The following is a 27,734-nucleotide window of genomic DNA, read 5'->3' on the forward strand; positions in this document are numbered from 1 at the left end:
CTGGACTGGGCAAGACATGACCTGGTGAAGCGCTGGTCTCGCCAGCTGGAGACCAGAGATCTGGCTGCTGCCCCAGATCAGCGGGCTCTGTCAGTTTCTGCCCACCTTGCCATGCCAGGGCGCTCTCTGAAGGAACAGGATGGCCTCTCGGATGCCCACCCTGAGGGAGGCTCCCCCTGGCGCCGGGCAGTGCAGTGTGGACACCGCTCCCTCAGGGAGAGCCGCTCTGAGGGGTGTCGGGCGGCAGCTGCAAAAGTGGCGGGAAAGCCTGAGAGCGAGCAGGGCCCAGCTGCCCCACAGCTCGTTTGGGAAATGGAGCCCACCTAGGAAAGGCAGAGGGCTCAGCTCACTGCAGGAGCACTGCCACCTGGCCTTGCTGCCTCAGGGGCTTCCTTGTGCTGGAGACTGAAGTTTAGCATTTACTGCCAAATTCCCAGCCGTTTCTCTTTCCCCAGCCCAGCTGCCTCTCTGTCTCTCAGCCCTGGGACACGCAGCCCAACCCTTGGCATGCTGGGTGGCACCAGGGCCTGGCCGTCAGCCTGGGGCTGCGAGCTGCTCCCCCACCTGCAGCGTGGGCCACTCTGCAGCTTCTCAGCACCTCTGTGCTTTATTAAGCCCTTTTAGCCACTTCCGAACCACCCCCCATGAAACTTTCTGTGTTTGGTAAATTGATAAATGCTATCCTCTAAAATAAAATTGACGGTGGTTCCTGTTCCCTCTCTCTTTGTATGTTTTTATGAGCGTTAGACGGTGTGGAGGCAGCTGAGAGCAGGGGAGGGAAAGCACAACATTAACAGGAACAAAAGACAACAGGGGACCTCTTGTACCTACAAATATATTTTCTAGAGCACATAATGAAAGAAGGGATTGAGACAGAAGGAGAAAAGGGGACAAAGGAAGATGAAAATATGCCACAGGTGGGGAGAACACTAAAACCACCGCCACCCCAGTGCCAAAATCTCAATTAAAAGGTGAGAGGTGTGTAATTTTGTTTTAAAGGCAAAACTGCACCATAAAAGAGATGTTGGCAGGTTTAGAAAATAAATGCCAAATGCGTTCAGTCTTGCCTTTGAGTGGTGTTTCTTTTCAGTTGTCTTTCATTTTTGTAAATTTTATTTAGTTTCCTGCCGTTCCCTTGCCAGCTCTGTCAGCGCTGGCCATAGATCTGAGAGATGTTGGCCCATCTCTCCTCCAACGGCTGCTCCATGTCTCCGATTTGCTCAGGGCAGGTTTCTTGTTCCCAAGTAGGACAGGCCCCTGTGTGCTTTAATTGCTTGGCAGCCACTCTGGCACCAGCGAAGGTCACCGAGTGACTGCGGTGGAGAAACAGCAGTAACTGCTGCCAGTGTTATTGTGACGGTTTTTAAAATGCAAAAGGAGCAGAGACCCAAGATAGAGCACTGCAGGCACCTTTCCACTTTTAAACAATCTTAGAGCAATACAAGTGTAAAACTCAACTGTTGCTTTTTATGGTCTTGTCCCCTTTTAATTTAAACCTCTTCTGTTTAAGAAATGATGGCACATAGAAAGTGTCTTTGCAGTGGCAAAGAAAGCGAATACATGTATTTCAAATAGGCAAAAATCTGAATTAGCCACAAATTTATGCTCCTTACAGCATTTGGCAATCCTCCCCTTTTGTTCTTTCTCTGGTTCAGGTGCTGCTGTCTTCCAGCAGCGGTCAGGCATGGCACGGGGGGTGAGGTGGATGTTGGAAGTCAGCCTGGAAACTCTTTAGAAATGAGCTAGGACACAGGACTTCATGAGCTGTCCCACTGAAGAATACAGACAACAGTCTGACTCTTAAACTGACAGAATCTCTTTTAGGTCTGGAGAAATCCCTGTAAAAGCCTTGTTCTGTTCATTTCTAGTAATCCCTGTAGGATTTCTCTTTGAAACATGGAGCCTGAGATAAAAAGGCTGGAGTTTGCTTTGGAGGAGGAATCACTCTGAACATCCATGCCAAGGGCTGGGGAGTGGAAGAGAAGCATAAGAGGTAGCAAAGCTCTTCAGCCATTACATGGGCCCTGGTGACAGGGTTGCTGCTGAGGAGAGTGCCTCCTGGGGCAGGGAAGGACTTGGAAAGCACATTTGGGGTCATCTGCAACCAGATTCAGAACCACCTCCTGCAGAAGAAAAACAAAAGATTCTCACTGGTCCACTTCTGCATGCAGATCTATACAAACATGGAGAGCACCTTGATTGCATTTAAAGGCAGCTTTTTCCATGAAGGGAGAGAAATTTGGTCTCAGCGCTATAGCAGGCACATTACTGTTTCTTACTGGGTTCTTTATTAACTACCTGCTTACTTGCTCCTGGAAACCTTTTCAAAATACAAAATTTCTTCTCTCATATACAGAATCCAGGTTACAGAACTTCAACAAAAACCATGAAGTATTAAAAAACTGAGCACTGGAAGTCCAGTAACACTTGTAAGGTTGTACAGGTCCTTTTCTTCCCCCACAGCCCCTGTCCTGTCCCCTCCTGCCACTGTGGAATTCCACTGTAAGGACTGGCTCTTATGTCCCGATGGGATTAAAGCTTCTGTCTGGAAACACAAAAGATTATACTGACCTTTAAGCAGATTTTTTTTAGAGCTTTACAGAGAACATGATGTGTCCCTCTCCTGTTCATGGATATTTTGCAGACAAAGGTCTTTGAAGTGACCATCTTCCATCCCAAACTGTGAAAGGTACTTACAGAAAAAATTCTGTCTGTTCTTCAGAGAAATCTTATCGTAAGGATTTAGTTGAGGATGGCACTCATGGCTTTAGATGCAACGAGGCATGACTTGCAAATATTAACTTATTAAAGCAACTAATTCATTTCCTCCACCAAATGATGCGATTAAAAATGTGCCTAGGGAATGTTATAAATACACATCTGTGACTTGACTTTTCTCCCCAGGAATCTCTGGCTAATCCTTGGTGAATAACCTGTCTCTAAGCTGAAACCATCAAATGACCATGAACAGCCAAATATTTTAAACTATTGCTTTTTATTATAATTACACTGGAGCACAAATAAATAAGCACTAAATTATTGTAAAATATTTTCAATGCACTAAAGAAAGCAGAATTGATCTTCAAACAACATCTTATTACTTCAGAAGTATCAAAGTACATTTAATTACATCTTACCTAAAAAAATCAAGTACAAAAATGAAAAGAAAATTAATATGTATATATACTGCGTATATAGAAACGGCTAATAATATATGATTACAGTTAGCCTCTAGCTACTCCTTACTCCTACACAATCTCAGGCACATACCTGACAATTTCTAATGAAATATGAAAAAAAGCAACATGACATTCAATTTCAAGATATTGGTAAATGTATTACATTGGAATGAACACAGAATGATTTCATCGTATTTAAAAACCCTGTCATTTAAAAACATAGTGCCATTGTCCACTTAAAAATAAACAACCCAAAACAAAAAACCCCTTAACATTTTATACTATTTGCTTTATTTGTCAAAAGGAGCAATAAAGTAGACATACATTGGCTAATATACGTAAACACATTTTTAGTGCAAGAATAACAAGACCTGTGACTTTACTGTGCTTTCTTGAAATCACAGTGCACTTTACACAAATTGCTACACTATAATGTTTAACTTCAGGAGTTTAAAGCAAAATAAGTGCATACCAAACGATTTCATATATACAGTCTTGGTAAGTGTGTGTATATATGTGATCTGGATGTATATACAGATTGCATATTTATACAGACTACAGCTTTAATGACGGTGTGTAACTAAGCACTGTCATTCACCCTGTGACACAGAAACAGCTGAGACAATAAATAGGTGATGTAGAGAATGTGAAGAGCGTTTTGCCGGCTCTCGGCAGGACGGTGCATCGTTGACTGGAGCGATGGGGAGGGCAGCAGTCAAGGGACAGGATGGTGGCAGGTGTCTTGCTCTGGCTCTGTCCGTGACCAGTGGAAATTAATCCACCTCAGCCTCACTTCCCTCCTCTGTAAAATGATTCTTGCAAGTGTGAGGTTTAGTTCACATTTCTAAAGTGCTTTGAAGGTAAGTGCTAAGTTATATTTTACTTTTTCATGTACTGTCACATTTCAAAACAAAAATCCATTGTTTCCATGGGATACAATGGAGGACTCGAAGCACACGGGCAATTATTTAGGAAGGACAATGTAAACAGTGTCGAGCAATAAAAGCAAAACAAGAAGTGGTTTTAAGCTGGGCTAAGTGTTCAAGCAAGTCTGCTTAGGACAAGAATGCTTCAATTCCCTGATCATTATTCCTATTACGTATTGATATGAAAAGGACACAATATGAACAAACACTATTAAACACGTAACTCTTTACATCAACGTTTGCCTTTCCCCAAAGGGCCTGGCACTGCAGCGCCCACGCGTACCCATGGATCTGGACCGCAAATCAATGCTTCAGCAGTCGGTTTGAACTTGATCGCTCCGGGAAGAGACCAGAGCAGGGAAGGAGCATCGAGATTGACTCAACGCCGGCTTTCATCTTGTCACCAGAGACTTTGTGCAGTTGGGGGAAAGGGTTGAGCTAATGTTTCCTACACACTTATGCAAAATTCTTCTCTTGCCACATAACAAGGAAGACAAAGCATAAACACTTTCTGAATAATGAACCTGTTATCTCAACAGATTTCTCATGGACAACAAATCGTGTTCTTTCCAGCTGATTCTGGAACTTTGCGAGATCTCTGGAGTTCTTCTTCTGCCATTTTCTTTCTTTAAAAAAAGAGAATAAGCAGAATATACAGTTGGTGCCGTTTGGACACGGCCTCTGGGTTTTTTCACATCTTCTGTCATTTTGGCTATGAGGGGCTCTTTAAATCTGCATTTCAATTGCGTACCCATTCCAGCCACTGTATATTCATAACACATACTGATATTTAATGTATGTAGGTATATACGTATGCGCACATCTATGAGTATATAGAGATACATGCATATATACATATATATGTGTGTACACATATGCATATATACATACACAATAATGTTAATATACATACACACATATAAACACACACTTTATCTTTTACAGAAATCTCAGTTTGGACATCAAAATATACATTAATTATAAAATATTTTAAAACTTTATTTTAGAGGATGAAAAGAAACTACTACTGATAAAGCATTACTCAAACTCAAACTTTAGCAATATAGATTACAAAAACCTTCTAAAATTTGTTATTTTTGGTTTTTTTTGATCAGCAATTACAGCCGTGGCAATGCTGTCAATATAATTTCAAAGAAAAGCCAATATAACAATAAGTTTCAAACAACACACCTTTTCTCCTCAATGAATATAATATTAAAATGATTGTTTTAAAGAGGGACTTTTGTGCTACCCAACTTCAGACACATAAGATAGAAATTTAAATATACAAAATATATGCCATAGATATTTTTTCCCTACTCCACAGCAGTACACGTTTCCCTCGTTCTCAACAGATCCTTTTGGAAGATACTTCACCACATGGATTTCACCCTCATAATCAGTATAAGCCATCTCTTTCTCCCGTTAAAACCAGGAGGTCATAATTCTTTGGTCATGACATAATATTCTGTTAAAATGGGTGTAATATAATACAGGGTTGCAAGCCAATTACAGAAGCAGCCAGGAAGAAGGAACAGCATAGCCGGGAGAACATCTTATGTGGGCCTCTGCTCCAAAACCGCATGAAATCCCGAGGGATTTCCCTCCTGGCTTCCAAGGGGTCTCACTTCCAGCCTTTATAAATAACACGGGGAAATCTGACACGGCGTAAAGTAAGGATGTGTTGCTGGATTTAAAAATAATAAACATGTAAACAGATTTTGTCACCTTTATTTTCTGGACCAAAGACAAATGTGGACAGGACCCGTGGCTGCCGTGCCACTGCCTCAACCTGCCAGGTGATGGGATCTTTCTGTCACGGGCCGTACGATGCTTAGTCACAGTGAACCATGGTCTCTGCTAGTCAGCGGAATAGAAGGAAGAAAGAGTTGCTGTTGCAGGCTGTTCTGCAGAAAATTTAGTTTCTTGGCCAAATAATTTTAGTAACTGATTCGTATAAAACCAAGGGCAATTTATCTGATTAACTTTATGGGAAAACTGGTGCAGAACAATTCATATTTTAAATGCAACTTGGGCATCCGCATTAAGCACTTTTATTTGTGTTACGTGCAGTTTTGCTGTTCCCCACCAAAACTGCTTCCTTTGTCCAGCCCTCTCCACCCGAAGCTAAGGACATCTAACGAGTACGACTCTAAGGAACTTCTACAGCCCTAGCACCGAGTTGTTTTGTACGTTGTCCTGTTCAACAAAATGTACAACCACATGCTTATGTACAGAGGCCAAATATAGGCAGGTAGGAGAAATAAAATTGTGGTGGTAGGGGGAAACATTAGAATACCACATAGAAAATAGGTAATAAAACAGTATAACAGTAACATTATATAGTAAAATTCTTAATAAATTTTTGAATTTTATATATATATATATATTTTTAAACAGTGTATTAGTTTGGGCGTTTTCAATATATTGGTGAAATATTTACATTTTGATATCTTCTGGATCAAAAAAAAAAATCCTGGATAAATATGTATGCCTTAATCCAGTTGGAAATGTAAATATCTCTCTTGATTGACAGGTGAGCACTGTATCCATGTGTTTTTTTCCTAGGAAGTTCACCACCTGCAGGTAAGTCTCAGGTTAGAGCCTTTGCCTCATGAAGAAAGCAGGCGACCTGGGCACGGGGCAACAGAGCAGCGAGGGCGTCCTCCCCTCGCCTGTCAGATTGCGGTGTCCCAGAAAACAGTCTGTTGTTTGGAATAAGGAGGAGGGCTGTATTTCTTGGTCCCAGTATTCTTTTTCCAACTCGGCAAAATAGGCATGCTGTCCTGTTTGCAGAGTCCTTTTTCTGATTTCTGTCGCGCTTTTATTTCTTTGCAGAGGCAACGTTTTTTCTCAATCATGTCCAGCATTGTATGGTCTCCCTGCAACCACTGCATACACGTCACCTGTTAGGGAGAAGCGGGGAGGCAGCGAGGGGGAAGAAAGAAAAGAAGGAAAAAGAAAAGAAGGAAAAAAAGCATAAAAATAACTGTTTGGTCATAGATTGAACATGTTGGTTTTTTGCAAGGTTAACATCACTCTTATTTGAAACACTCTAACTTGTTTAATGAACAAGAAGTCTCTATGCCAACAACAAAGTCGGTCTTTGCTTCTAACTGCTGCTTTAAGAAAAAAAGGGTAATAAAAGGTCCCATTTTTGACTTCTCCAGAGCACTGAAAGATAATAAAGAGAAATGTTTTCAGCAAGCTAGCACTGGAATGATGGAATAGATCTTAAAAATGCACATGGATCTTAACAACATCCTTAAGTTGTGGAAATAAAAAATTCTGTACACTGAAACCCACATTTTATATTGCTTTCCAAATCCAATCTGTCACATTAAAAGCATGGTGTTAACACTTCTGAGTATCAAGCTAAATATAACTCTGTGTTTAATTTTTTAAAAATTATTGAACAAACTCCATGTGAATTATATGGCTTAGCCTATCCTATTCTGTGATGATATTTCATTAACTGGAAGGCACTAAAAGTTTAGAAACTCCATTTTTTCAAGCACATAGAATATTTGAAAACATGATCCTGATGCAAAAAAGGAGGTCAGCATATGTTTAGTATATGTCATAGCCCCTTTGAAGCCTGAGATTGTGGCTTCGTTGGAGTTCGGTGGGGTGCTCACATGATTGAAAATGTCTGTGTCTTCAAAGGGTTTTGATTGGAACCAAAATCACTAATACTAAACTATCCTGAAAGGGCTTATTGTATTTGGATGACATACTGTATACCTGCAAATCAGAAAACTTCCTCTCAACACTTACTTTGCAAATTCAAAGTAATGTGTTGAGTCTCCCAACATTTGTTTTCCACATTAGTCATAAATTAAAGGTTTGTGTGTCAGTAAACGCATGCCATTGGTTCACAGGGGCTGTCCAAGTATCTCTGACCTTGTCGTGAAAATGCACATGTACAGTAATACTTTGGCAGTGTTTTATGATTCATGAAGAAAACTTATGTTTATTATTAAGAGTATTTGAGTATGTTTAATAATGCAAATGCCTTTCACTCACAAGTCTTAGACTGCCAAGCATGCGCATACACCAGGTTCCTAGAACTGGGGACTAGTCTTCTTAGAAGCTGGTATAGAAACTTTTGATCTTGGTAGTTTTTGTGGTCAGCTTGGAGTGTATTTAGCGTTTGTTGATAAACAGATAGCAGGGAACAAAGTGAAAGGAATAAACGTGAGCAAGCCCACCAGAAAAAGTAATAATAAACAATGTACTCAGGAAAAGAATATAGAAATGTGCGTACTTTTTCAAATATCTTTGTAAAAAAAGTTTTTAAGGGGTAACACAGGTTAAAAGAATTTCAGATAGAATTACCTTTATACTAAAACAAAACCACACTTACCTTGTACATCAGATAGTACTTTGAGTAGAACAAGTACTATATGAATTTTGTTCCTGAAGATTCTTATGAATTTAGAATTACACAGGTAACATATCTGCAGCACGTCCTCCTGAACAGCTGAGCTAACTCTTCTGGAAGCTTGCTGTGCTGTTCTTCCTAATCGAATACCTATTTTTCATTTCAGGAGTGATCTAACGCTTACTGCAGTGCAGGCAGGTGTGAGGCATGTCATCTGCCATGGCCACAGGACTTGCTCTCTTTAGGTACCTAGGCCTGGCCCAAAACTCACCGACTGACCCAGAGATACTCCTGCCTGCCCCTGGCTCGGCTTCTCAGGGCTGTGGACGAGGCTCTACATTTCCTGCCGCTCTGCTCCTCAGTGATGGGTTAGTACTTACCCAGCAGTGTCTTCATTTTGCTGGGTCCTCCTACACGAGGCAGGAGAGGGACGCAGTCTGCACACAATTCATCGCACAAAATATTCACAACACACAGCTGCACTCAAGCTTCTGGGCTGGATTTGATGACAAGGGTGCTTGAGTAGCAGGTTTCTTCAGGAAATACCGTATTTATAACCCACCATGTAAGTGAACAGAAAACGTGCCAACACCAAGTTCTGAGGGTTTGTTGTGCATGCAGCCACCATGAGCACCATCCGCAACACGTATGACAGTCGCCTTGGCGGTGTTACATCCGCGTCACCCCCACTGTACTAAATGCAGAGCTGTTGCCAACACTGTGTCTTCTGGTAGCTAATCTCCTCCACAGGATTCAAGGGGACTGAATGAGGATTTTGACATGCTATGCTCTAAAATACTAGTTGCAACTTCCCAAAGATAGAAATGGTGTTGCAGAATGTATCAGTTATGCAGACACTCTGCCACCCCCTGCAAAACAGCCCCTAAAATAAACCTGAGTGTAGGCAGCTCCAAAATCCCTTTTTTATAATAGACAATGTATTTTGTTGCACTTAGTGAACCATTTATTATGAAGAATTTGAGTTTTTCCACTTTCCCAGACACAGATTTCCAAGATTACTCGTGATTTTTTTAATGTTTTCTTTGTTTGTATGATGGCCAAGTCCTTCACGCCAGTATCTTCTTTGACATACCATCCACACGGTGCATTCCTCTCCTATAACTGCATTCAGATAATGGTATGTGCAGCATGAGCATGTGGAAAGTCATTTGCTAAAACAGACTAAGTGAACACATACGATATTGAAAGACTTGGGGGAAAAAGCTTAAAAGTGAGAACAAATATTAAAAGGTTTTACTTGACAGTTTTGCCCAGTTCTGGTGTTAATGTGCAACAAAATAAAAATGTACTCAACAAGGGTGCACGCCTCTTGAAGTTGCAAGATGGACCTATGAGGAAATCACCAGTTTGTAGACCAATGAACTACAGAAATGACAATAACCATATTGCTAATAGAAAATCCAAGAGTGTCAAATAAATTTTCAGTGTGTCCCAGACAAATTACAGGCACTAAGGCTCACAAGTCAGCACTCAACCCAGCTGTTTAATCACAGCAGTAACCCTCAATGACTTCAGTAGGGCTACCGAGGTGTTCAAAGCTAATGTGTTTAATGCTGTGGACTTAGGTCTAATCCTTCCTGTGACTGAACTGATGGCACTCACATTTAATTCCACTACCAATTTATTTCATATCCTCCCTCCTTTCTGGCTTCAGCCTGCCCCTCTGTTCATGCACCAGGTTATTAATATCCCTGCTACATCATAACAAGGGATTTCCTCAGTGTGAAAGGCACAAAAAATAATGATACAACTTAATTATTTATGGAAAAAAAGTAAATCATTCCTAACATCATAGAGCTATACAGCTCTCCTGTTCCTGAAAGACTCCATAGCACGTGAGGAACGGTACGGACACTGCAGCATGTCAGAGCTTGGCTGCAGATGTGGATGTAGGCAGACAGGCTCCAAATGCATCAGCACTGGAGGTAGCAGCCAGCAGACATGGTGCAGGAGAAGCAAAATCGGTTTTGACCAAAGAGTCTTGGCCCAAAGCGTGTTCGTGCTGCAAAGGGAAGACAGAGCCAGCAGTTCATGTCAGGATTGTAACGAGGGATCTCCTGAAGACTTTAGGATGTGTATCAGGTACTATGTCACATGATCTCCTTTGAATTATGAAATTTGCTGTTTGTACATCTGCACCAGCAGATTCACAAAAGTGCTCAAAACGTGGGTGTTTAAAGCAAGAAAAAGAAATGTAAATGAACATAGTTCTTTCCCTGTTCTTAACTATGCAGGACAGTTTGATTTGGCAAAGAGAGTAATGGTTACAGATGGAAAAGATAGAAAATATTCTCCAATAATACAATTAAGCAGTGACTGGTGGATACAACATTGCACACCTGCTAGCTGTGGTCACCACGTACAGCAAACATCCTGTATCTTTTTCTTGGTGATTATTCACAGTATAAGACTTTCTGGCCCTTCAGGAACTGGACTTCCACCACAGGGACCACCGGGCAAAGTGCATCAGTACAGTGCACAAGCAGGTCTCTGTATGTCACTGAACACATAGAATAGAATCATAGAATCATTTTGGTCCGATGAGACCCTCAGGATCATTGAGTCCAACCATAACCTAACTCTGGCACTAAATCATGTCCCTAAGAACCTCATCTATATGTCTTTTAAACATGTATGCCACTGAAAAAAAACATGGCAATACCTGTAAATTACATACAAACTGAACGATCCCATGTAGCACAGCCCTTCCGTATATAAAACATGAAGAGTGTGAAAAGAAAAATCTGGTCTGAAAAATATACGGTGAAAAATCCTCAGCACCAGGCCTGGGAACCTTTTTCTTAGGTGTGATTAATTTTACTTGCTTATGTGTGACAGATAAATAGCTACATAAATAGACAGATAATGCTCTCTCTTAGCAAAAAGATGTATGTGCTACATAAGTCCTGCTCATACCCTCTTGTGTCAGCCTGTGCCTGTGTAACTTCAGCCACGAGCCTCACGCAGCACGTGGGGGGTGCCCTGCGCCCCTGCCCGCACAGGGACGAGAGAGGAGCAAGTGCCAGAAGCGATTCTGCTCCTCCCAAGTCAGGCCACAGGGGTGCAGTGGAGGCAGGATAAACCCATGCTAATTCCTGGTGCTGGGAGGCGTTTCAGGAAAACCTGTCATTGAAAGGTGCACTATAATTTTTCACACAAGTGCCTGTGAAAATATGTGCTGTTAAAAATGCCATGGGGGAGAAGAAATATTGGAAATATTGTAGGCAGGTCTATTACTCGTCACAAAGTTAGAAAATTTTCATTCATTTTTGAGGAAGCTTTTCTAACATTTGAATTGATGACCTGATATTTCATGCTCTGGACACTTCTGTGAGCGTGGAGGAGCTTGTGCTGTATGAACTTTTAATGACCTAAAAAAAATATTTTCCACTATAGTTTACGTGAGGGCTTTAGACGACACCATATCCCATTCAGCTGTTCCTCCTCATGACATCTCAGCTGGTAAGTTCTCAGTTTCTCTATTTTTAATGTTGCTGGTTTGTTTGAGGTGAAATTGTAAGCTCTGGGCACTAAGAGAGCCCCACGATTCAGTGGTGCTTCCATCATTTTTTCATAGAACTATAGGTTTCCACTGACTGTGCTGAAACAACAGAGGCTATGGGGCTGAGGAAGACACAGTTCTCTTCTTGCGAGTCTCCCCCTCTGCTGCCGGATGGGCAGAGGGGCTGACTCTTCCTTTGCAGGAAGGATGGGAAAAACCACAGCACACGTATGTGATCATGGGTGTCACGTGCAAATACCTTTTCTTTGTGACCACTGCATATCACAGATCAAATAAAAGCCCAACAGCTGATGTGAGGCTATAACGATCTTAAACCAATGCAAGATATAACGAAGTAAAAAATATCAGCAACATTTGGAGGAGATTATTCAAAATGTCTCCTGGGTCTCTAAACAAAGTGATTGCTACCAGTGCAATCTGTGCAGTGCTACACATCACTCAGCAGGGCCAAGCATGCTGGTTTGGTTTGGCAGGCTCCAGTAAGTGCAGAAGAAACGCTTTCTGAAAGCCACTTACCGTCCCCTGGGAGGAAAAGGTACTTCCTCCCTCTTGCCTGTTCTCAGACAGGAGTTTCCAAACTCTCCCAATGACACTCTTGATGGCACTTTCTCTGGTGCAGACGGGTCCCAGCCACCTGGCCAGGTGCGGTATTTCCACTGGGGAGGGTGTGAAATCCCACTCCTAGAAGGCAGTCGTGTGCCTCGGTGCAAGTGGTGGAGGCCTATGTTAAATAGCCACAGTTACTTCACAATCTGCTATCTGAAACTCTTAGCTCTACGTGGAGGTCCTCTCAGCACATGTTCACAAAAAGGGAGTTGTCCAAGGCAGAAGTTCCAGTCAGAATTAGGTTTCAGAAAATCTGAGCAGCGAGATCCTCACCCATTTGAAGCCAGCAGGAATGTACTGGCTGACTTCACAGGTCCAAGAATTTAACTGCAGTTTGTTCAAACAAACAGTAAAAAAAACCCTCAAATGATCTTAAAAGCCTTTGGAAGAGCACTTCGAAAGTTATGTTGGACAAGATTTCTTTTGCTAACCATTAGCTATAACCATTGAATGGCAGTTGAATGTTGTTACTTCCAATTGCTGCAAAAGGTGGTAAGAGAGGGTAGAACTGCAGGCTAAACCTGCAGTCTGTCCTTTCTCTCCAACAGAGAGACACTGACATGAAAGACAGCGTAACTGGCCCAGGATAGTCAGCCATTCATATAGCTCTGTACATCTAACCCTTTCTCCTGTTACTGTTAAATTCAAAACAACAATTGATTATTAATACAAAGGTGATTAAAAGGAACAGTGTGTTCAGGAACACGCAGGACGTGCAAGGTGAGCTGTGAAAGCAGACACTCTCCATGCAATTCATAGTGCATGGTAGCAGTCCCTGGGGACGCTGCATAACGTAACTGCAAGTTCTTCTCTGGAAGTGTCTGAGGTGTTTTCTAGGAGGTGTCCTATGGCGGCAGCCGCATTAGAACATCCCCGTGCATTCACATACGCACACCACAAGCAGAAGCACACATAAGGTGCTAAGCGCTACACAAACTACCCTTTCCAGCCTTTGGCAAATTATTCTTTTTAAGGGACACAACAATTCTATTTTCCCTCTAAGCACTTGGGAAAGAATTCCTCCAGCACACTAGTCTCAATTTTGACAAAAGAGCTGGGTATGAAGGAGCACTTTGTAATCTTTCCCTGTATGTTTAATGTTGAAAGAATTCACTGACACCTGCTATTTCAACTTTTGAAACTACATATGCATCCCATTTCAGGGCTACTGTAACGTTTGAATTGCTGTGTGTAATGTTCTGATTTATTTCATTATAAATTTCTAAATTTCTGAAAATATGTCTTCTTAAAAATAATACTACTACAGGAAAAAAAAGAAAACCAGAGGCCTTGTAAAAACTGTCCTACCACTTAATGGAAGTATATGATGCAGTATTTTAAGAAAACTCCGGACACCTGTTTTCAAACATAAGACTCACTAAAAGACTTATTACATTGACTTGTGTGCTATGGCCTGACTAATCCACCACTTGAAAACAACTGACAAGAATCTTTGGAAATTCAGGAATTCCCGAAGCCTCAAGGTTATAAGCAATTAATATTTATCATAAAATTAAATTAGCAAATGGTTAGTAAAGCTTCAGCACCTCTGATTCCAGACCTCCAGTTTCATGATTCATTGCTTCCAATTACTAAATGTCACAGTTACTTTATACAGAGCCAGCTCTGCACATACTCCTATGCCTTGAGTTTTCCAGTAACCCTCAGATTATTGCTGAGGCTATCAATAAAGTAAACTTTCAATTATAAATTCACCATCCTGCTTTCCATTTTTATCCTGGCAATCAGTCTAGCTATAGATCTTCCTGCATTATTATTTGGAAACATGTTCTTCTCATCTGAGCTTTTTTTTTAACACCAAACAACTGTCTGAAATGTCCTGCTTGATCTACTGTTAGTTAAGACATCCTGTAAATGCTAGTATGTTTAAAGAAAGAGCCTGTAAACTAACTCATATTAGGGATACTGTGTAAAATTTTCTCATGCATCTCATTTATGCAGTGGATTCTCACCAAGTACATTCCCATTGAGATCACTCATGAAAAATCAAAGCTTAATCTATGCCTTTGCTAAGCAATAAATGCAGCAATCAAGCAACCCGCTATGATACATCCTGTTGTTCACTGTAAAATAGAAAGGAAAATTCAATATTGCATTAGGTCAATCACAGGAGGGACAAAAGCCAGAATACTTTGTTAGAGTTCAGTGACACAGAGATTTCCTGCTCACTGCATTTGGTTGTACAGCACCTGCAGGGTAAGGTTATGTCTGAGGTTTCCCTGAGAGGTTACTAATCCCATTTCCCCATCTTTTCCTCTCACTGGAGGTTGCTGCTCCGTTGCACATGGCCTTAGCTGCTCAGGAACCAGCCTCTGAACAGCGGGACAGCGTGAGGCAGCGACCTCAGTGACCATTACACCCGGCCCTGCCTGTGACTGAGTAACTACACCCACACTACAACACACCTGCAACTAGTGTTACTTACTCTAAATCATGGTAGTTGTTAAAAACAGACAGATTCTAAATCTCATAGTGAGATGAAGAGTCCATCCCCTGGGCGTTAAGAGGTGGCATGGAGCAGTGTGAGCTGCTGGTGGGCAAGATCCTTTTCTCTTCTGCGTCCACCCCTGCGGGCTGCAAAGCTCATGTAGGAAGGGGCTGAAGGCAGCAGGGTGCGTGCTCTAGATATTGCTCCTGCTTACTCACCCAAGGCCAAGATGGACACAAATTTAATGGAAGACTGAAAACGAGTGCAAACAAGACCAAAACACTGGAAGAACTAAGAACTATGAGAAAGTTGACATTGAGGCCAATCCTAAAGTTACAAAAATGTGACATGTGGGGACACCACAAATTCCATTAGTTTCCTCATTTTATTTGACCTAATTTTTCCTAAGCTAAAAACACATACATGAACTTCAGGACTCCTCCTGTTGAAGCCAGTACTAGAACTCAAGATTCAACTAATCTTTATTGCTGTGACAGCTGAAGAACCTCATCACACAAGTCTGCCAGCAAAGCCCTTAAGAGTTCATATTTCTCTAGTATTTTCAAGAAAATGGTCACAAGAATAATTAAAAAAACCTATTTATATATGGAGGGAGAATGCCTCAGCACTGAAAAAAAATGGTGCCTTCAATTTCTCTTGTTTTGTATTAGGTGATGTAAATACACAAATATCTCAGTTATAGCCTGTGAAGTTGCTTTACAGATGAGAAATTTTGAAATATGCTCTTACATTTCTCCTGTTTTGATGGTGAAATTGAGTCAATGGTAATTTTCTTAGATTAAATGCCATTTCTCAATTATTGGACTGATTGCATGGGGGAAAAATGTTTAGAAAATCATGACTGAAAACAACACTAAATGTAGAGAGATGATCATATTCTTGTAAGTGGTCACATCTTCCTTTTTAAAGATGCATAAAAATATGATTAAAAACAGAGATCTCCATTTATGATTAATTTCTAACTCTGTTTTAAAATGCAGTTAAAGAACAGCTACTAGAGTTATAAACTGTACTGAGAGTTTCTAAAGAATCCAAAGATTTAGGAGTTTGCCTTAGTATGAGATACCACATCTGCTCTACCCTCACAGCAACATCAAGCAATTTATTTTATATCAGGAATTGCTAAACAATATAGCACCCAAATTTAATAATCTATGCTCAATACGAGTGAACAGTGCGCTGCTGCGGCAAAGAAAGCCAACAGGACGTTGGCCTGCATCAACAAGGACATCACCAGCAGAGACCAAGATGTCATTATCGTGCTCTGCTCAGCACTTGTCAGGCCATACGTGTAGCACTGTGTTCAGGTTTGGTCCCTGCTATGCAAAAAGAATGTGGACAGGCTGGAGAGGATCCAGAAAAGGGCCACAGAGATGATGAAAGGACTGGGAAGCCACCATAGGAGGGAAGGCTGAGAGAACTGGGTTTGTTCAACTTTGACAAAAGAAGGCTCACGGGAGACTTCATCACCAGTACCAGTATTTAAAGGATGGCTACAAAGAAGGTGAAGACTCCCTTTTTACAAGGAGTCACATGGAATAGACGAGGGGTGATGGGTACAAGTCACTCCTGAGGAGATTCTGATTGGACACAAGAGTGAAATTTTTCACAACGAAAAGGATCAGTCACTGGAATAATCTCCCCAGGGAAGTGCTGGATTCCCCAACACTGAAAACTTTCAAGATTCAGCTGGACAGGGTGCTGGGTCAGCTTGTCTAGACAGTGCTCTTGCCACGAAAGGTTGGACCAGACAATCTTTGAAGTCTCTTCTCACTTGGTTTTCTATGATTCTAATATAGACATGAGTTCCTGACACATACAATGGCTGAGATACAGGCAAGAAATTAAGACACTCACCCACACTCCCTGCACCTTATTTCTGTTTCTCTGTTTAAAAGGCAGTCTCCGAAAGGATGGCATTGGCTGATTCAGTGGGTGACAGTGATTCAGCATGAACTCATGGAGAAGACTGCAGCACAGTCACCGCAAGCACCGCTCCACTGAACCAGGGCTCCGCTCAGAGGCGCCCACACAGAGTGACCAGGCAAACTCAACTTAGCCTATGACATCAGCATGAGCTGATTTCAAGTTCATATCTCCAGAACTAGGAGGAAATTAAAATATTCATCTCGAAATGTGTGGCTAATGACAATGCATGACAAACAAAACATTCAGCATCATGTTAACCTATTCATACATATCACTTGTAATACAAGCAAACAAATTGTCGACCACCAAAAGAAGTGCTGTTTTTCTCTGATTGTTTGTGTTTTAAAGTTTGGTGCAGAAATCAAACAAGAGCCATGATCTGACCAATATTAATTTTAAAAATGTATGTTGCCATTGCCTGTTCTCATTTTTATGCTTTTCTATTGTGAATTATACAATTGTAATTATAAACCCCAGATAGTAAATGTGCTTTTCCAGACTATTAAAAAAGAGATGGGCCAACTGAACCCAAGAGTCCACTAATTGCCACTGACTTGCAAAGCCTTAAGATCAGGCCACTGGCCCATAAACACCAAAGCACCACTAGAGGAATGTGCTCTTTCCCCATCCTATTTTTTGTTGAGGAAAAGCATGCCTTGGACATTCCAGTTACAGCTTAGGAGTGAAACGGGAATTTGCTGCTGATGTGAGTGAGGTCAGAATTTAACACCTTGACTTTAAACTAAAGAAATGAAAAGGATTTTCTATTATGCAATTTTAGTTGGGGTGAAGGCTCTTCCTAGCACTGGCTCTGTCATCCTATATGTTCCTCAGTATTTCCTGTGTAAAGATCTGTCTTCTGAGATTTTTCTAAGTAGCTGCTGCCACTCTGCTGCAGTAACTTCTTATGCACTGAGAGTGGTCTGCCTGGACAAGCTAGTACAGTGATAAAATTAATTAACTGTAAAGGAAGCAGATTTATCACTCCTAGGTCTCATAGAGAAACACATACGATTATCACTGAAGCTCCAATTCAGTGAATAAGTTAAACACATGCACAACTGGAAAATATTATCAATCGCCATCTCGATTTACAGGGATATTTTGTTATTCAAGATAAGTCAGTGTTTTCCTGCCTCAAGGCCAGATAACTGAACCTACCTACAGTTGTGTGGTGATTAAGAATAATTTTCAAAGGGCTAATAAATGATCGTTAGGTGTTTTAAAAAATGCCTAATCAATTAGCAATTATTTGTCACTATGGACTGCAAAGAGGTCTGACAAATGGTGCCTGTAATGTTCCCATAAAATAGACTCATAAAGTATGATATTTTCACTTGTTCTTAAGTCTCACCTGCACTGAAGAAACTTTTCTTTCCAGCCTAAGGCCCTTCTATATCCAGTATTTATACACACAAGACGTTATAGACATGGGTCACCAACTAGATTTACCACAAGGCCCTCATGTGAATAGAGTAGGGATTTGCAGTACGGAAGTCCAGCTGGGTAAGGGCATCTCTAAACCTCGGAACACCTGACCAGCGTAAGATACAGAGAACAAAAAACTACATAGTGTGGGCTGCTACAAAACATTTTTCAACCATAGAAACACAAATATCTTTGTAATCTTAGAACTGTTCAAATAATTTTTCTGAAAAACTGGAAACTTTAAAATCAGTAAAAATAATATTTTAAAGTTCTCATTTAAAATACATGACATTTTTATTTTCATTGTTTAACAAGACAAAATGAGAATAAAAGGAGGTTATCAAAAGTGGGTGCTGGCATTCATACCTTTTTATAATTGGCATACACATAATGTATATGAATAGCCACACATTTCTAGTGAAAGACTATGAACGAACACACACACATATACAGAGATATATAAACATACTATACATACATACATACATGAGTGAATATACATATTTATGTGCATACAGTATACAGACAAGATACTATACAGGTACAGTAAGTGCAATATACTGTATAAGGCTATACAAACACCGAAAGGTTCTGGTGAAATGGTGACAACCATGAGGACAAAGCTTGGATGGTTTGTGACTTAATGCAGACAGTGGGGAAAACTTCGCTGTTCCATGTTGTGTTTTACGCAACAAGCACACACAGTTCAAACAGAAACATGGTACAATATGTCCAGTTCATATACAAAAAAGCTAAGACAAGTGGGACTGCATGGAGATAACAGAAATGCATATGAGCAGACAAATAAGGTTGTTCTACCTAGAATACAGAATGTTTGGTTCGTTTACAAAGAATGCCTATATAGAAACCCATGCTTTCATGAATTCATGCCATTTTTTTTTCCTTTAAGAATATTATAAAATTCTTGCCCTGAGTTAAACATAAATACACACAGAAAGGGGGTAGGGGGGAAGGAAATTGCATGCTTCTGGGTTTTTTTTTTGTTGTTTTTTTTTTTTAATATTTTTTTTTAACCAAGGCACAATGTCTTCAATAGTGGTTGCAAGACCATTTGAAATAAATTTAGCAATTGCTATTGTTCCGGTACTGCATCCTTCCTAATGTGACTAAACTAATTGTTTGCACACAAAAGTCTCAGAACAAGTTTTGAAGTGAATTTACAAGTTTTAGAAGAGAATAAGTAAATTTAAGAGAAGCGCCTTAAAGAGAGATTCCATGAAGAGGAAGGAATGTTACCAAATTAAATTCCTTTATAGGCAAATTACTGATGTTTGGACTGGAATTATTTCACATTAATTACATCATCTATTAGTTTAGTATTACTGTAAGTTGTTACCTATTTCTAGTAGAATCATGTACAAAGCTGTAAGAGCAGCTAAAAACAAGATTAAGAACCTCCAAATAATTCTTAGTTTCTTGTTGTAGGCAGGACAGGACAGTGATCTCACTGATGCAGTGGTTTATACGCTGCAAGAGTTACACCTTAGGAACCCTTGTTCAATGACACCGTGAGATCTCAAGGCGTGCATCTCCCCATCTCATCAACCTGTAGAAGTCTTTTATTGGAAATATTGGTTATTAGTTTCTGTGTATGTCATCTTAAAATCTACATACCTGTGTACAAGTCTGACCCTCAAAAGAAAGGTCTGGGTGCAAAGGACACACGTGGCTGCTGCCCCCACAGCCGAGCCCTCAGGCTCTACAGGCACACGGTTCTCATCAACTTCTCACCAATGTGCAGGGGCTCTGGAGGGAACCTCACCTCCCAGGGAACAACCACCTACGCTGTGCTCCATCAGCTGTGGCACCTGTGGCCAGAAACTCCTCTATTGAGCTAAGACTATTTTTGAAAGTACTGAAAAACACAGTCCCAACTCTGTCAAAACCAGTCACAACGTAACAACCCCCTCAAACCACAGACCAGGCAGTTGAGATCTTCTCCTGCCTGTCCTCTGTGCCTTTTAAAGAAATTGTAACTCCCAATCCGAGAAACAACTAGGTAAAGACAGTAAAAAACACATTGAGTGGGAAATGGAAACCCTCATAAATGCTGTATTTGATTCTTTGTCAGAATATTGTTGTATTTGAAAGTTTCAGCAACTTCTTTGAGGGAACAAGGCTCTTTCTGTACTCTGCTGGCAAGCTTACAAAACCCGTGCAAGAACAACAAGAGATCAGAGTAAGGGAATGGAATATTCTTCCTCCCACTCTCTTTCAGATGAAATATCAGCAGCCAAGCTGGCACTTGGGAGCGAGGAAAGGTATGAAGACAGACAGACTCTAGATCTGGTGCTCAGAGACTGATCACTGCTCCCATCTCTGATACCCTCCCTCTGTGGCATTACTTCTACAGCTGCCCTGCTTTCACCCATCACTACTTCACCTTGACATGTATTTTTTGTAGCTAAAACCCCTGCTATGGAGTGGTACGGAGAAGGAGAGCCACCAAAGCCATGCCTGGGCCTTGGCACCTGCCACGACAGCAGTGCCTGGTCAGACCCACCTCTGCCCAGCTCCCCCCGCACTGTGAACTGGTGGCCGCTGCGTTGGTGCCAGGCGCCCAGCACGCCCTCCCTGGTGCTCTCAGACCGGAGAGCCGTGCGGTGACCTGCTTCTGCTGCATGACCAGCCCAGCTGAATGCTGAACAAAAGATGTTGGGACAACAACAGCAGGGCTGTCTGCCAACAGAAGATGGCTTTGACACATGTGCTTCTCGTGCCAATCAGTCAGGCGCGCCTTGGAGGTGAGGGATGATGGATGTGGCAATTCCATCTACTTCAAGGTTTGTGTTTTCTTTCTTTCTTTTTTTTTTTTTTTTAATAAGCATTCTCTATTTGCAGTTTGTGTATTTAGAAATAATTTGCACTGCTCTGGACCCATACACTGATTATGTAAGACCAGATTGAAGCTGAAGCTCCACACAATACAATGTGGAGCCTTCCCTAAAGCATTAACATTCTTGTTGTTGCTCTCATCCAAAATGTTGACAGCATATTTAGCTGGACTGACGACAGCAGAATTTTGCCTTCATGTTTGCCAGATATTTATCCTGGCAGGAAAGAAAACCAGACGTGTGTAAAGCGATCCAAGCGCTCCCTCTCGTGGGCATGACGTTCTGCTGCACTTTATAAAGGCACAAAAGCAGACTCAGAAATCCAAACTCTGACACGTTTTTAGCAGCACAAACTCCTCAGAAGGCTGTGTGACACGGCAGGACATAGCTCATGCCCCTGCACTTCTTCCTAGGTGCTGGCAGTCAGTGTGACGACTCATCCCTGACTCTTGTGAACATTCAGCCTGAACAAGAAGGCAAAATCCTACAGCTCTGGATGATTCGGATTTTCAAATATACTCAGGACACAGGCTGATCAAATCCGGACATCATCTCAAGGTAAAAGTTGGCCCATGTTCCACCAGTGAAGTGCTTGTGCCAGGGGTTTCTCTTTGCACCCCACCGTGGGTTCTTCCATGCCTGTCCATCCTGCCAGGCAGGACCCAGAGGAGTTTCCTCCTCCCAGCTAATGCAAAACCGGTATCCACAAAATGCAGTCTATGTCTACATTAGTTTTCATCTACATGAATGCTAAAGTCTTATCCACTGGAGGAGCAGGACTTCTCCATGAAAGGAACATTTGAGACAGAGGCATTATTTGTTAAATGTTCCTAGGAAAAATTACCTGTTTTATTCCTGGTTTTCACATTCAAATGCATTTAATTGTATTCGTGGCACATAAAACTACATAAAACCACTGACAAAGATAAAGTAGATTGCACGCCCAATATTTTTTGCACTTTCCTATTTCTCATACACTAAAGCTTAAGCAATTCCTGACAGTCACATACTTACCAATCTACTCCCATCTGCAACTGCTTACTTCCTCATCTATTACACTGAGCTTACAAAACCTTGGGGCAAGGACAGTCTTTGTTCTACACACATTGTCTATCAACACAGGGACCTTATTTATGACTATGATTCTTAGACACCACCACAAATGTTACTGTGGTAGATCCTAGTGGCCAACATTAAGCAGGTTCTGGACCCAGTGATTATCTCACGCCTTATTAAAGGTGATAGTTAAACATAAGGAGTAATTAAGTCCCTTTAAGGGAATAACTTCACAGGCAAAAAAAGAAGCTACCATCCATGGCAATAAATAGTGTATAGAAAGTCCAGACCAAAACCCCATGAGACACTGATTACAGAGTGAGAGGCATGGGACTGTTCACACAGTCTGGACATACATTTGGAATGAAGAAAAAGATCAAGTATCAAAAAGGAACAACCATAGCCTTGGCCGCAGGAGCCCAGAAACAGTGATCTCAGAGGCATTGCACTAGCTGAAGGGGAACATTTGGCATTTACACACAGGGAGCAGAAGAAAATGATTGCCACCATCCCATGAATTGTTTCATGTTTTGCTATTCTACATCCAAAATACACAATAGACTTTCAAAACTTTTGAAAATTAGAGGAAAAAAGAGGGACAGAGAAAGTCATACCAGAGTCGCAATTAGCCCAGTAGTTAGATATTCCTTTTGAACAGGAACTCGGGACTGCATCTCCCCTGAGATCTTAACCAGCAGCCCAGGGGGATCTTATTTCCCCTTTGGCCCAGACAGCAAGTATGAACGAAGTCAGTTCTTTCATTGCAAATCCTTCTGCATTACTAGAACCACAAAAGCAGAATCACTAGCATTTGATGCTAGTTTCAGATTGTGATTCATCAAGGAGTGCATCTAGCAAAGACTTACAGTACTGAGCAATGACACAGGTTTACACTATGAAGCAGATACAAATTCTCTTACTAACGCCCTTGTTACCATTTCCCTAATATTCAAACTGGATGAAAGGGTACTTCGGTCTACAGAGTTCTCCGTCTACCTGCCATGACTGTATTTCTTGCATATAATGGAAGTTACAAAAAAGACTGCTGTGATCAGATACAGAACAGTGGATCTTGATTTATAGGTGCTCACTTTTCAGCAGCAGAATTCATTAAGTGCAGCAGTCAGGATCTCGGCCCTGCTATGATGCCCAATCATGATGCCCAATCAGGGTGTCTGCTGACTGCTCTGAGCTCTTGTGTACTATTGCTGGGGAAAATGAGCACAGATGCTTTGTTTATACTTATAGGGTAGCATAGAGCCCATATGCTTTCAGATACACATTTGCCAACCAAAGCATGATAATGACAATTCAGTGGGGAAGTACTTTGTCTAGGTGCCTTCAAAAATAATTATAGCCATAATAGTAACAATTTATCCTTCCTCCATTCATTAATTTCTGGACGAACACAATGCTTACAAGTCATACAAGGCCTGCAATATGCTTTGTATCCACAGATAAGGCCAGAAACATTAAGAGCTTGGCTTGTGATATTTAGTTGACCCAGTATGGAATGACTCGTTGAAGTCGGCATGAGACAAACAGTCAGCTGCATTGCTGAAGGGTACTCAGTCCTTGTCAAAATTCAACTCTAAACTATTTCTCTGAAGTTTTATAAATTTCTTACAAGGAGCTTATTCTGCACTTAAACTGCAGGGTATTGCTCTAAGAATGCGTGTGGGGAGAAGTGAAATGCACATCTCATCTTTTTTCTTTGTCCTGTTTCCTTTCCATCATTCTTTTGCTATAAACCAGAACAATTACAATATCTGTTTGGGATTTTTTGGCTGGAGTACAAAATTAAATAATAGTTGCCCTTGAGATATAGTCTCACATCAGTTTTAATGCTACAATTTTTTTCATGATAACGCGTGTATGTTTTAATTGCATTTCGGTTAGCACTGAAATACTGAGTCTTTAACAACATGTTATCTAAGCTGCTGTGCGGCAGTATTTGGTATCTGGGGTTTGGGAGGCCCGGCCACCCCTCTGCCACCATGTGGGACCCGGCGGGCACAGGCTCACAACGCTTCTGCACAAGGTTCTTCCAATTATCTGACACAACAGCTGTGATTCCAGCCAGGAGGGAGAGAAAAAATCCCCACGCATCCCAACCACGCTTAACTTAACGCATCTCCTGGGGAATTCGGGTGAAGCCCGTATACGATCCGCACAGGCTCCACGTTTCCTTGAGCCGGGCAGCGGTTTGCACCGGCACCGCCAACCAGCAGCAGCCGGGGACACCCCCCCACACCGGGACAGCTCCCTTCCCGGGAGCCGGTCCCAGCAGCCCCCGCGCCGCCGCCCCGCCCGGATCCCGCCGGGGACCGCCAGGCGGCGCCCTGGGCTCGACGAACGCGGCGGCGGCAGCAGCGGGGCTGGGACCGGTCCCTGCCCAAAGCCGGGCTCAGCCCGCGCGCCAGGCACAACAGCCCCGGACAGACACACGTTTCACGTCCCGCCGCCTCCCCATCTCAGCCCGGTACCGCCGGCATGGCAGCGCTGCCCCAGGCGGGCACGCCGCTTCGCTTCCCAGCTTGGGAAAAATAAAGCTTTTCCTAAACCTTCTGGATTTTCCAGACTTCATTTTGAACAGCTGTTAAAGTGCACTTCTGTCCAGGACTTCTCCGGCACAGACCCAAACAATAAAGAGGGAATTGTTTCCTTACTGAACACAACACAATGTGCATTATACTTATCCCATACCAACTGCAAATAAACACAGTGACAGTTCTGTAGTCATATATTCAAAGTAGAGAACCTGCTTTCTACTTCTTTACCTACATTAATACACGGGAAAACTATGCTGGAAAAACCCTGGTCTTTTGCTTCCAGGACTCTGTAGAGCCTGGATTTCCATTCCCATAAAACCGCTCTCTTGGTGGGTGCAACGCCAGACCCAGGAGCCAGCCCACCCACCCATCCAGCACCACCTGGCTGCTGTGCTCCTGGGCACTGCCAGCGAGTCCCACCACGGAGCCTGGCAGGAGGGACGATGCCAAAAGCACAACGTCATTTCAAAGATTACCTGTAGGCAGGACCCATATAGCTTCTCCCTAATGCTGAGCATCCATGGATTAAGTCTGAACAGGTATAAATGTCTACTATCCAGCAATGGACATTTTAAAAACTGTTACCTGTTCAGTGGTAAATGTCCAGGAGCCTCTAACACGCACAGAGCAGGAACAACCCCAGCTAGCTTTCCACAACTGACAGACATGGTTAAATTAGGAGGTTATCTGAGGTAACCGACACACAGCTCTGCATGGTCACTGAGGTTTTAGCCAGGCGAATCCGCTCTGCAGCTGCCTCTTTTCATATAATCCACAGGGAACCTGTATTATACCCCTGATTTAGACATCTCAGAGGTAAGTAGGATAGATATCAACAGTACACTCAGTCCTTCTACAAGTCTGTTTTATGCTACCTAAATACAAATTTAAGGAGTCTACTTGTCTCTAAAATTCTTGCCTGTAAAAGATACATACCCAAACCATTGATGGATTCACTTCATTTCGTACAAGACAATAATCACACTGTCAAGTCCATTCTGTGGATGGGAAGCCTTTGCCCTTTGCTATACTATATTCAGATAAAACATAAAAAAAGTGAAATCTCTCCTCAGTTTTAGAGGGTAATGGTTGTTATGTCCATCACATGGACCTTCTGTGTTGTGTCCACTGATGGGGACTTATGGGGGAAGAAAAATGCTGTTTCAGCTTGCTAGGGGCTCAGGCAGATACCAGGCAAGTAATGAATTGAGCTGCTTTTTTAGTCTGTTTGTTTAGTTTCTTTTTTTTGTTTGTTTGTTTGTTTTCCAAACAATAAGGCACCAAAAAATCCAGTGTTGATTCTGATATATTTTCTAACTTCTTCTTAATTCCTTCAATGCGAATTGAAATTTCTTAATTCATAGCTGTCCATGTATCTTCATTGAGTCCTCTGAGCTATTCCTTCTAATCGCAGCATGGCTTCTGGATTTTACTTTGATCATCACTGTAAAGTTTAAATCTTTTTTCCTTGCTTAAATTGGAACTAGATATTACTGCCTTGTCCTCCCCACAAGGAGACATAAGACCTTAAGAGCTATGCAGACCTTCAGAATTAAGATAGCATACCTCGAGGATGCAACAGTAAAGGACAGTTCTGTCTTCCTGCTGAAAAGCAAGTACCTAACAGGCAGCATGAAGAGAGGCTGCACATTTGCAGATAAGGTACAGAGTTTTGTGGGAATCCGGCTGAAAATTGGCTCTTTTCTGCAGAAAAGCTGAAATACCACATTGTAACTACCAGGAGTTTTGTTTTCAAAGTGTGTATGTTCCTTCAGATCACGGATCTTCATTATAAACATGCACTGTTGCGCTGCTATGCAGCTTAATACATGCTATTTTCTAAGAGCTGTCTACATGGTAATGAAAACAAACTTTACTTTGCACAATTCATTTGCAGCAATAGATCTAGAAATACTTAAATTGTTACCTTTTTCTTAAAATGGAAACCAGTGGGTTTTTTTGTATGCTGAAAAATGTTTCAGAGAAACCTGTCAGTGACCTAGAGATTATTTTATGTCCGTTAAAAATATGGATGTGAGACACTCTGCTCTCCAGCAGAGGGAGTTCCACAGAAGAGGTTGCTTGAAATGTTTTCTTCTTTTGTGACTGACTTGCTCAGTGCACATGCATCCTGTATGCGACAAGGATTTTCGAGTCCATCAATAGAGCATAATCCTTTGTTACTCTGAGGTGGAGATGCGGAGGATGGTGGGATGCAGGGAAACATCGCTGTACCACAGTGATCTCTGTGACTCCAAATCCTGCTTGATTTACACAAGTGAACAATCACATCCACTATGAGGGTCTCCTGATATGACTGAGCATTCACCACTGCAGGGCAAAACCCCTGACCGTGCTGGCTACAAAGGCCTCAGGCACCAGCAGAGAAGCCCCAGCAATATGGGTGATGAGTTTTTTATCGGGGCATCCTTGGACCATGCTTATTCTACTTCATAAACCTCACACGGTGGTTAACTTCTACTGTTTTCCGTCCACTTGGACATCTACAAACAACTGGCATTAGTTTTCATTTCCATATAAAGGCCAAACTCAGATAGACTTTCACGGTTTCTAATTTTATTCACATATTCCTTATCTCTAAGATATGACTTACTGTACTTTCTAGAACATTTTCCCATTCCCCGTAAGCTGTCTGCTAACACTGCAGAACCTTTACAAGGCATTACATTCTGTGATACCTAGAACACTTCTGTGCTACTTACACTCCTCTCTTTAGGATATTTATATTAAGATACGTATTTAGGACATATACCTATATGCCACTTCTGTAGCTCAAATATTATA

The 27,734-nt window shown here is 41.8% G+C and overlaps 1 protein-coding gene across 1 annotated transcript in view; it reads right to left on the reverse strand.

Moving 5' to 3' along the window:
* Window positions 1-6,783: 6,783 nt before the first annotated feature.
* Window positions 6,784-27,734, reverse strand: part of NYAP2 (neuronal tyrosine-phosphorylated phosphoinositide-3-kinase adaptor 2) — a gene marked incomplete at its 3' end in the record, with an annotated part of 127,261 nt that continues 106,310 nt past the window's right edge. Inside the window, exon 6 of the mRNA XM_082055677.1 lies at window positions 6,784-7,011. Coding sequence (XP_081911803.1) covers window positions 6,784-7,011 — 228 coding nt within the window. The remainder of the gene's footprint in view (window positions 7,012-27,734) is intronic.

The sequence above is a fragment of the Streptopelia decaocto genome (assembly GCF_964273445.1).
Source record: "Streptopelia decaocto genome assembly, chromosome: 6".
Taxonomy (NCBI): Eukaryota; Metazoa; Chordata; class Aves; order Columbiformes; family Columbidae; genus Streptopelia; species Streptopelia decaocto.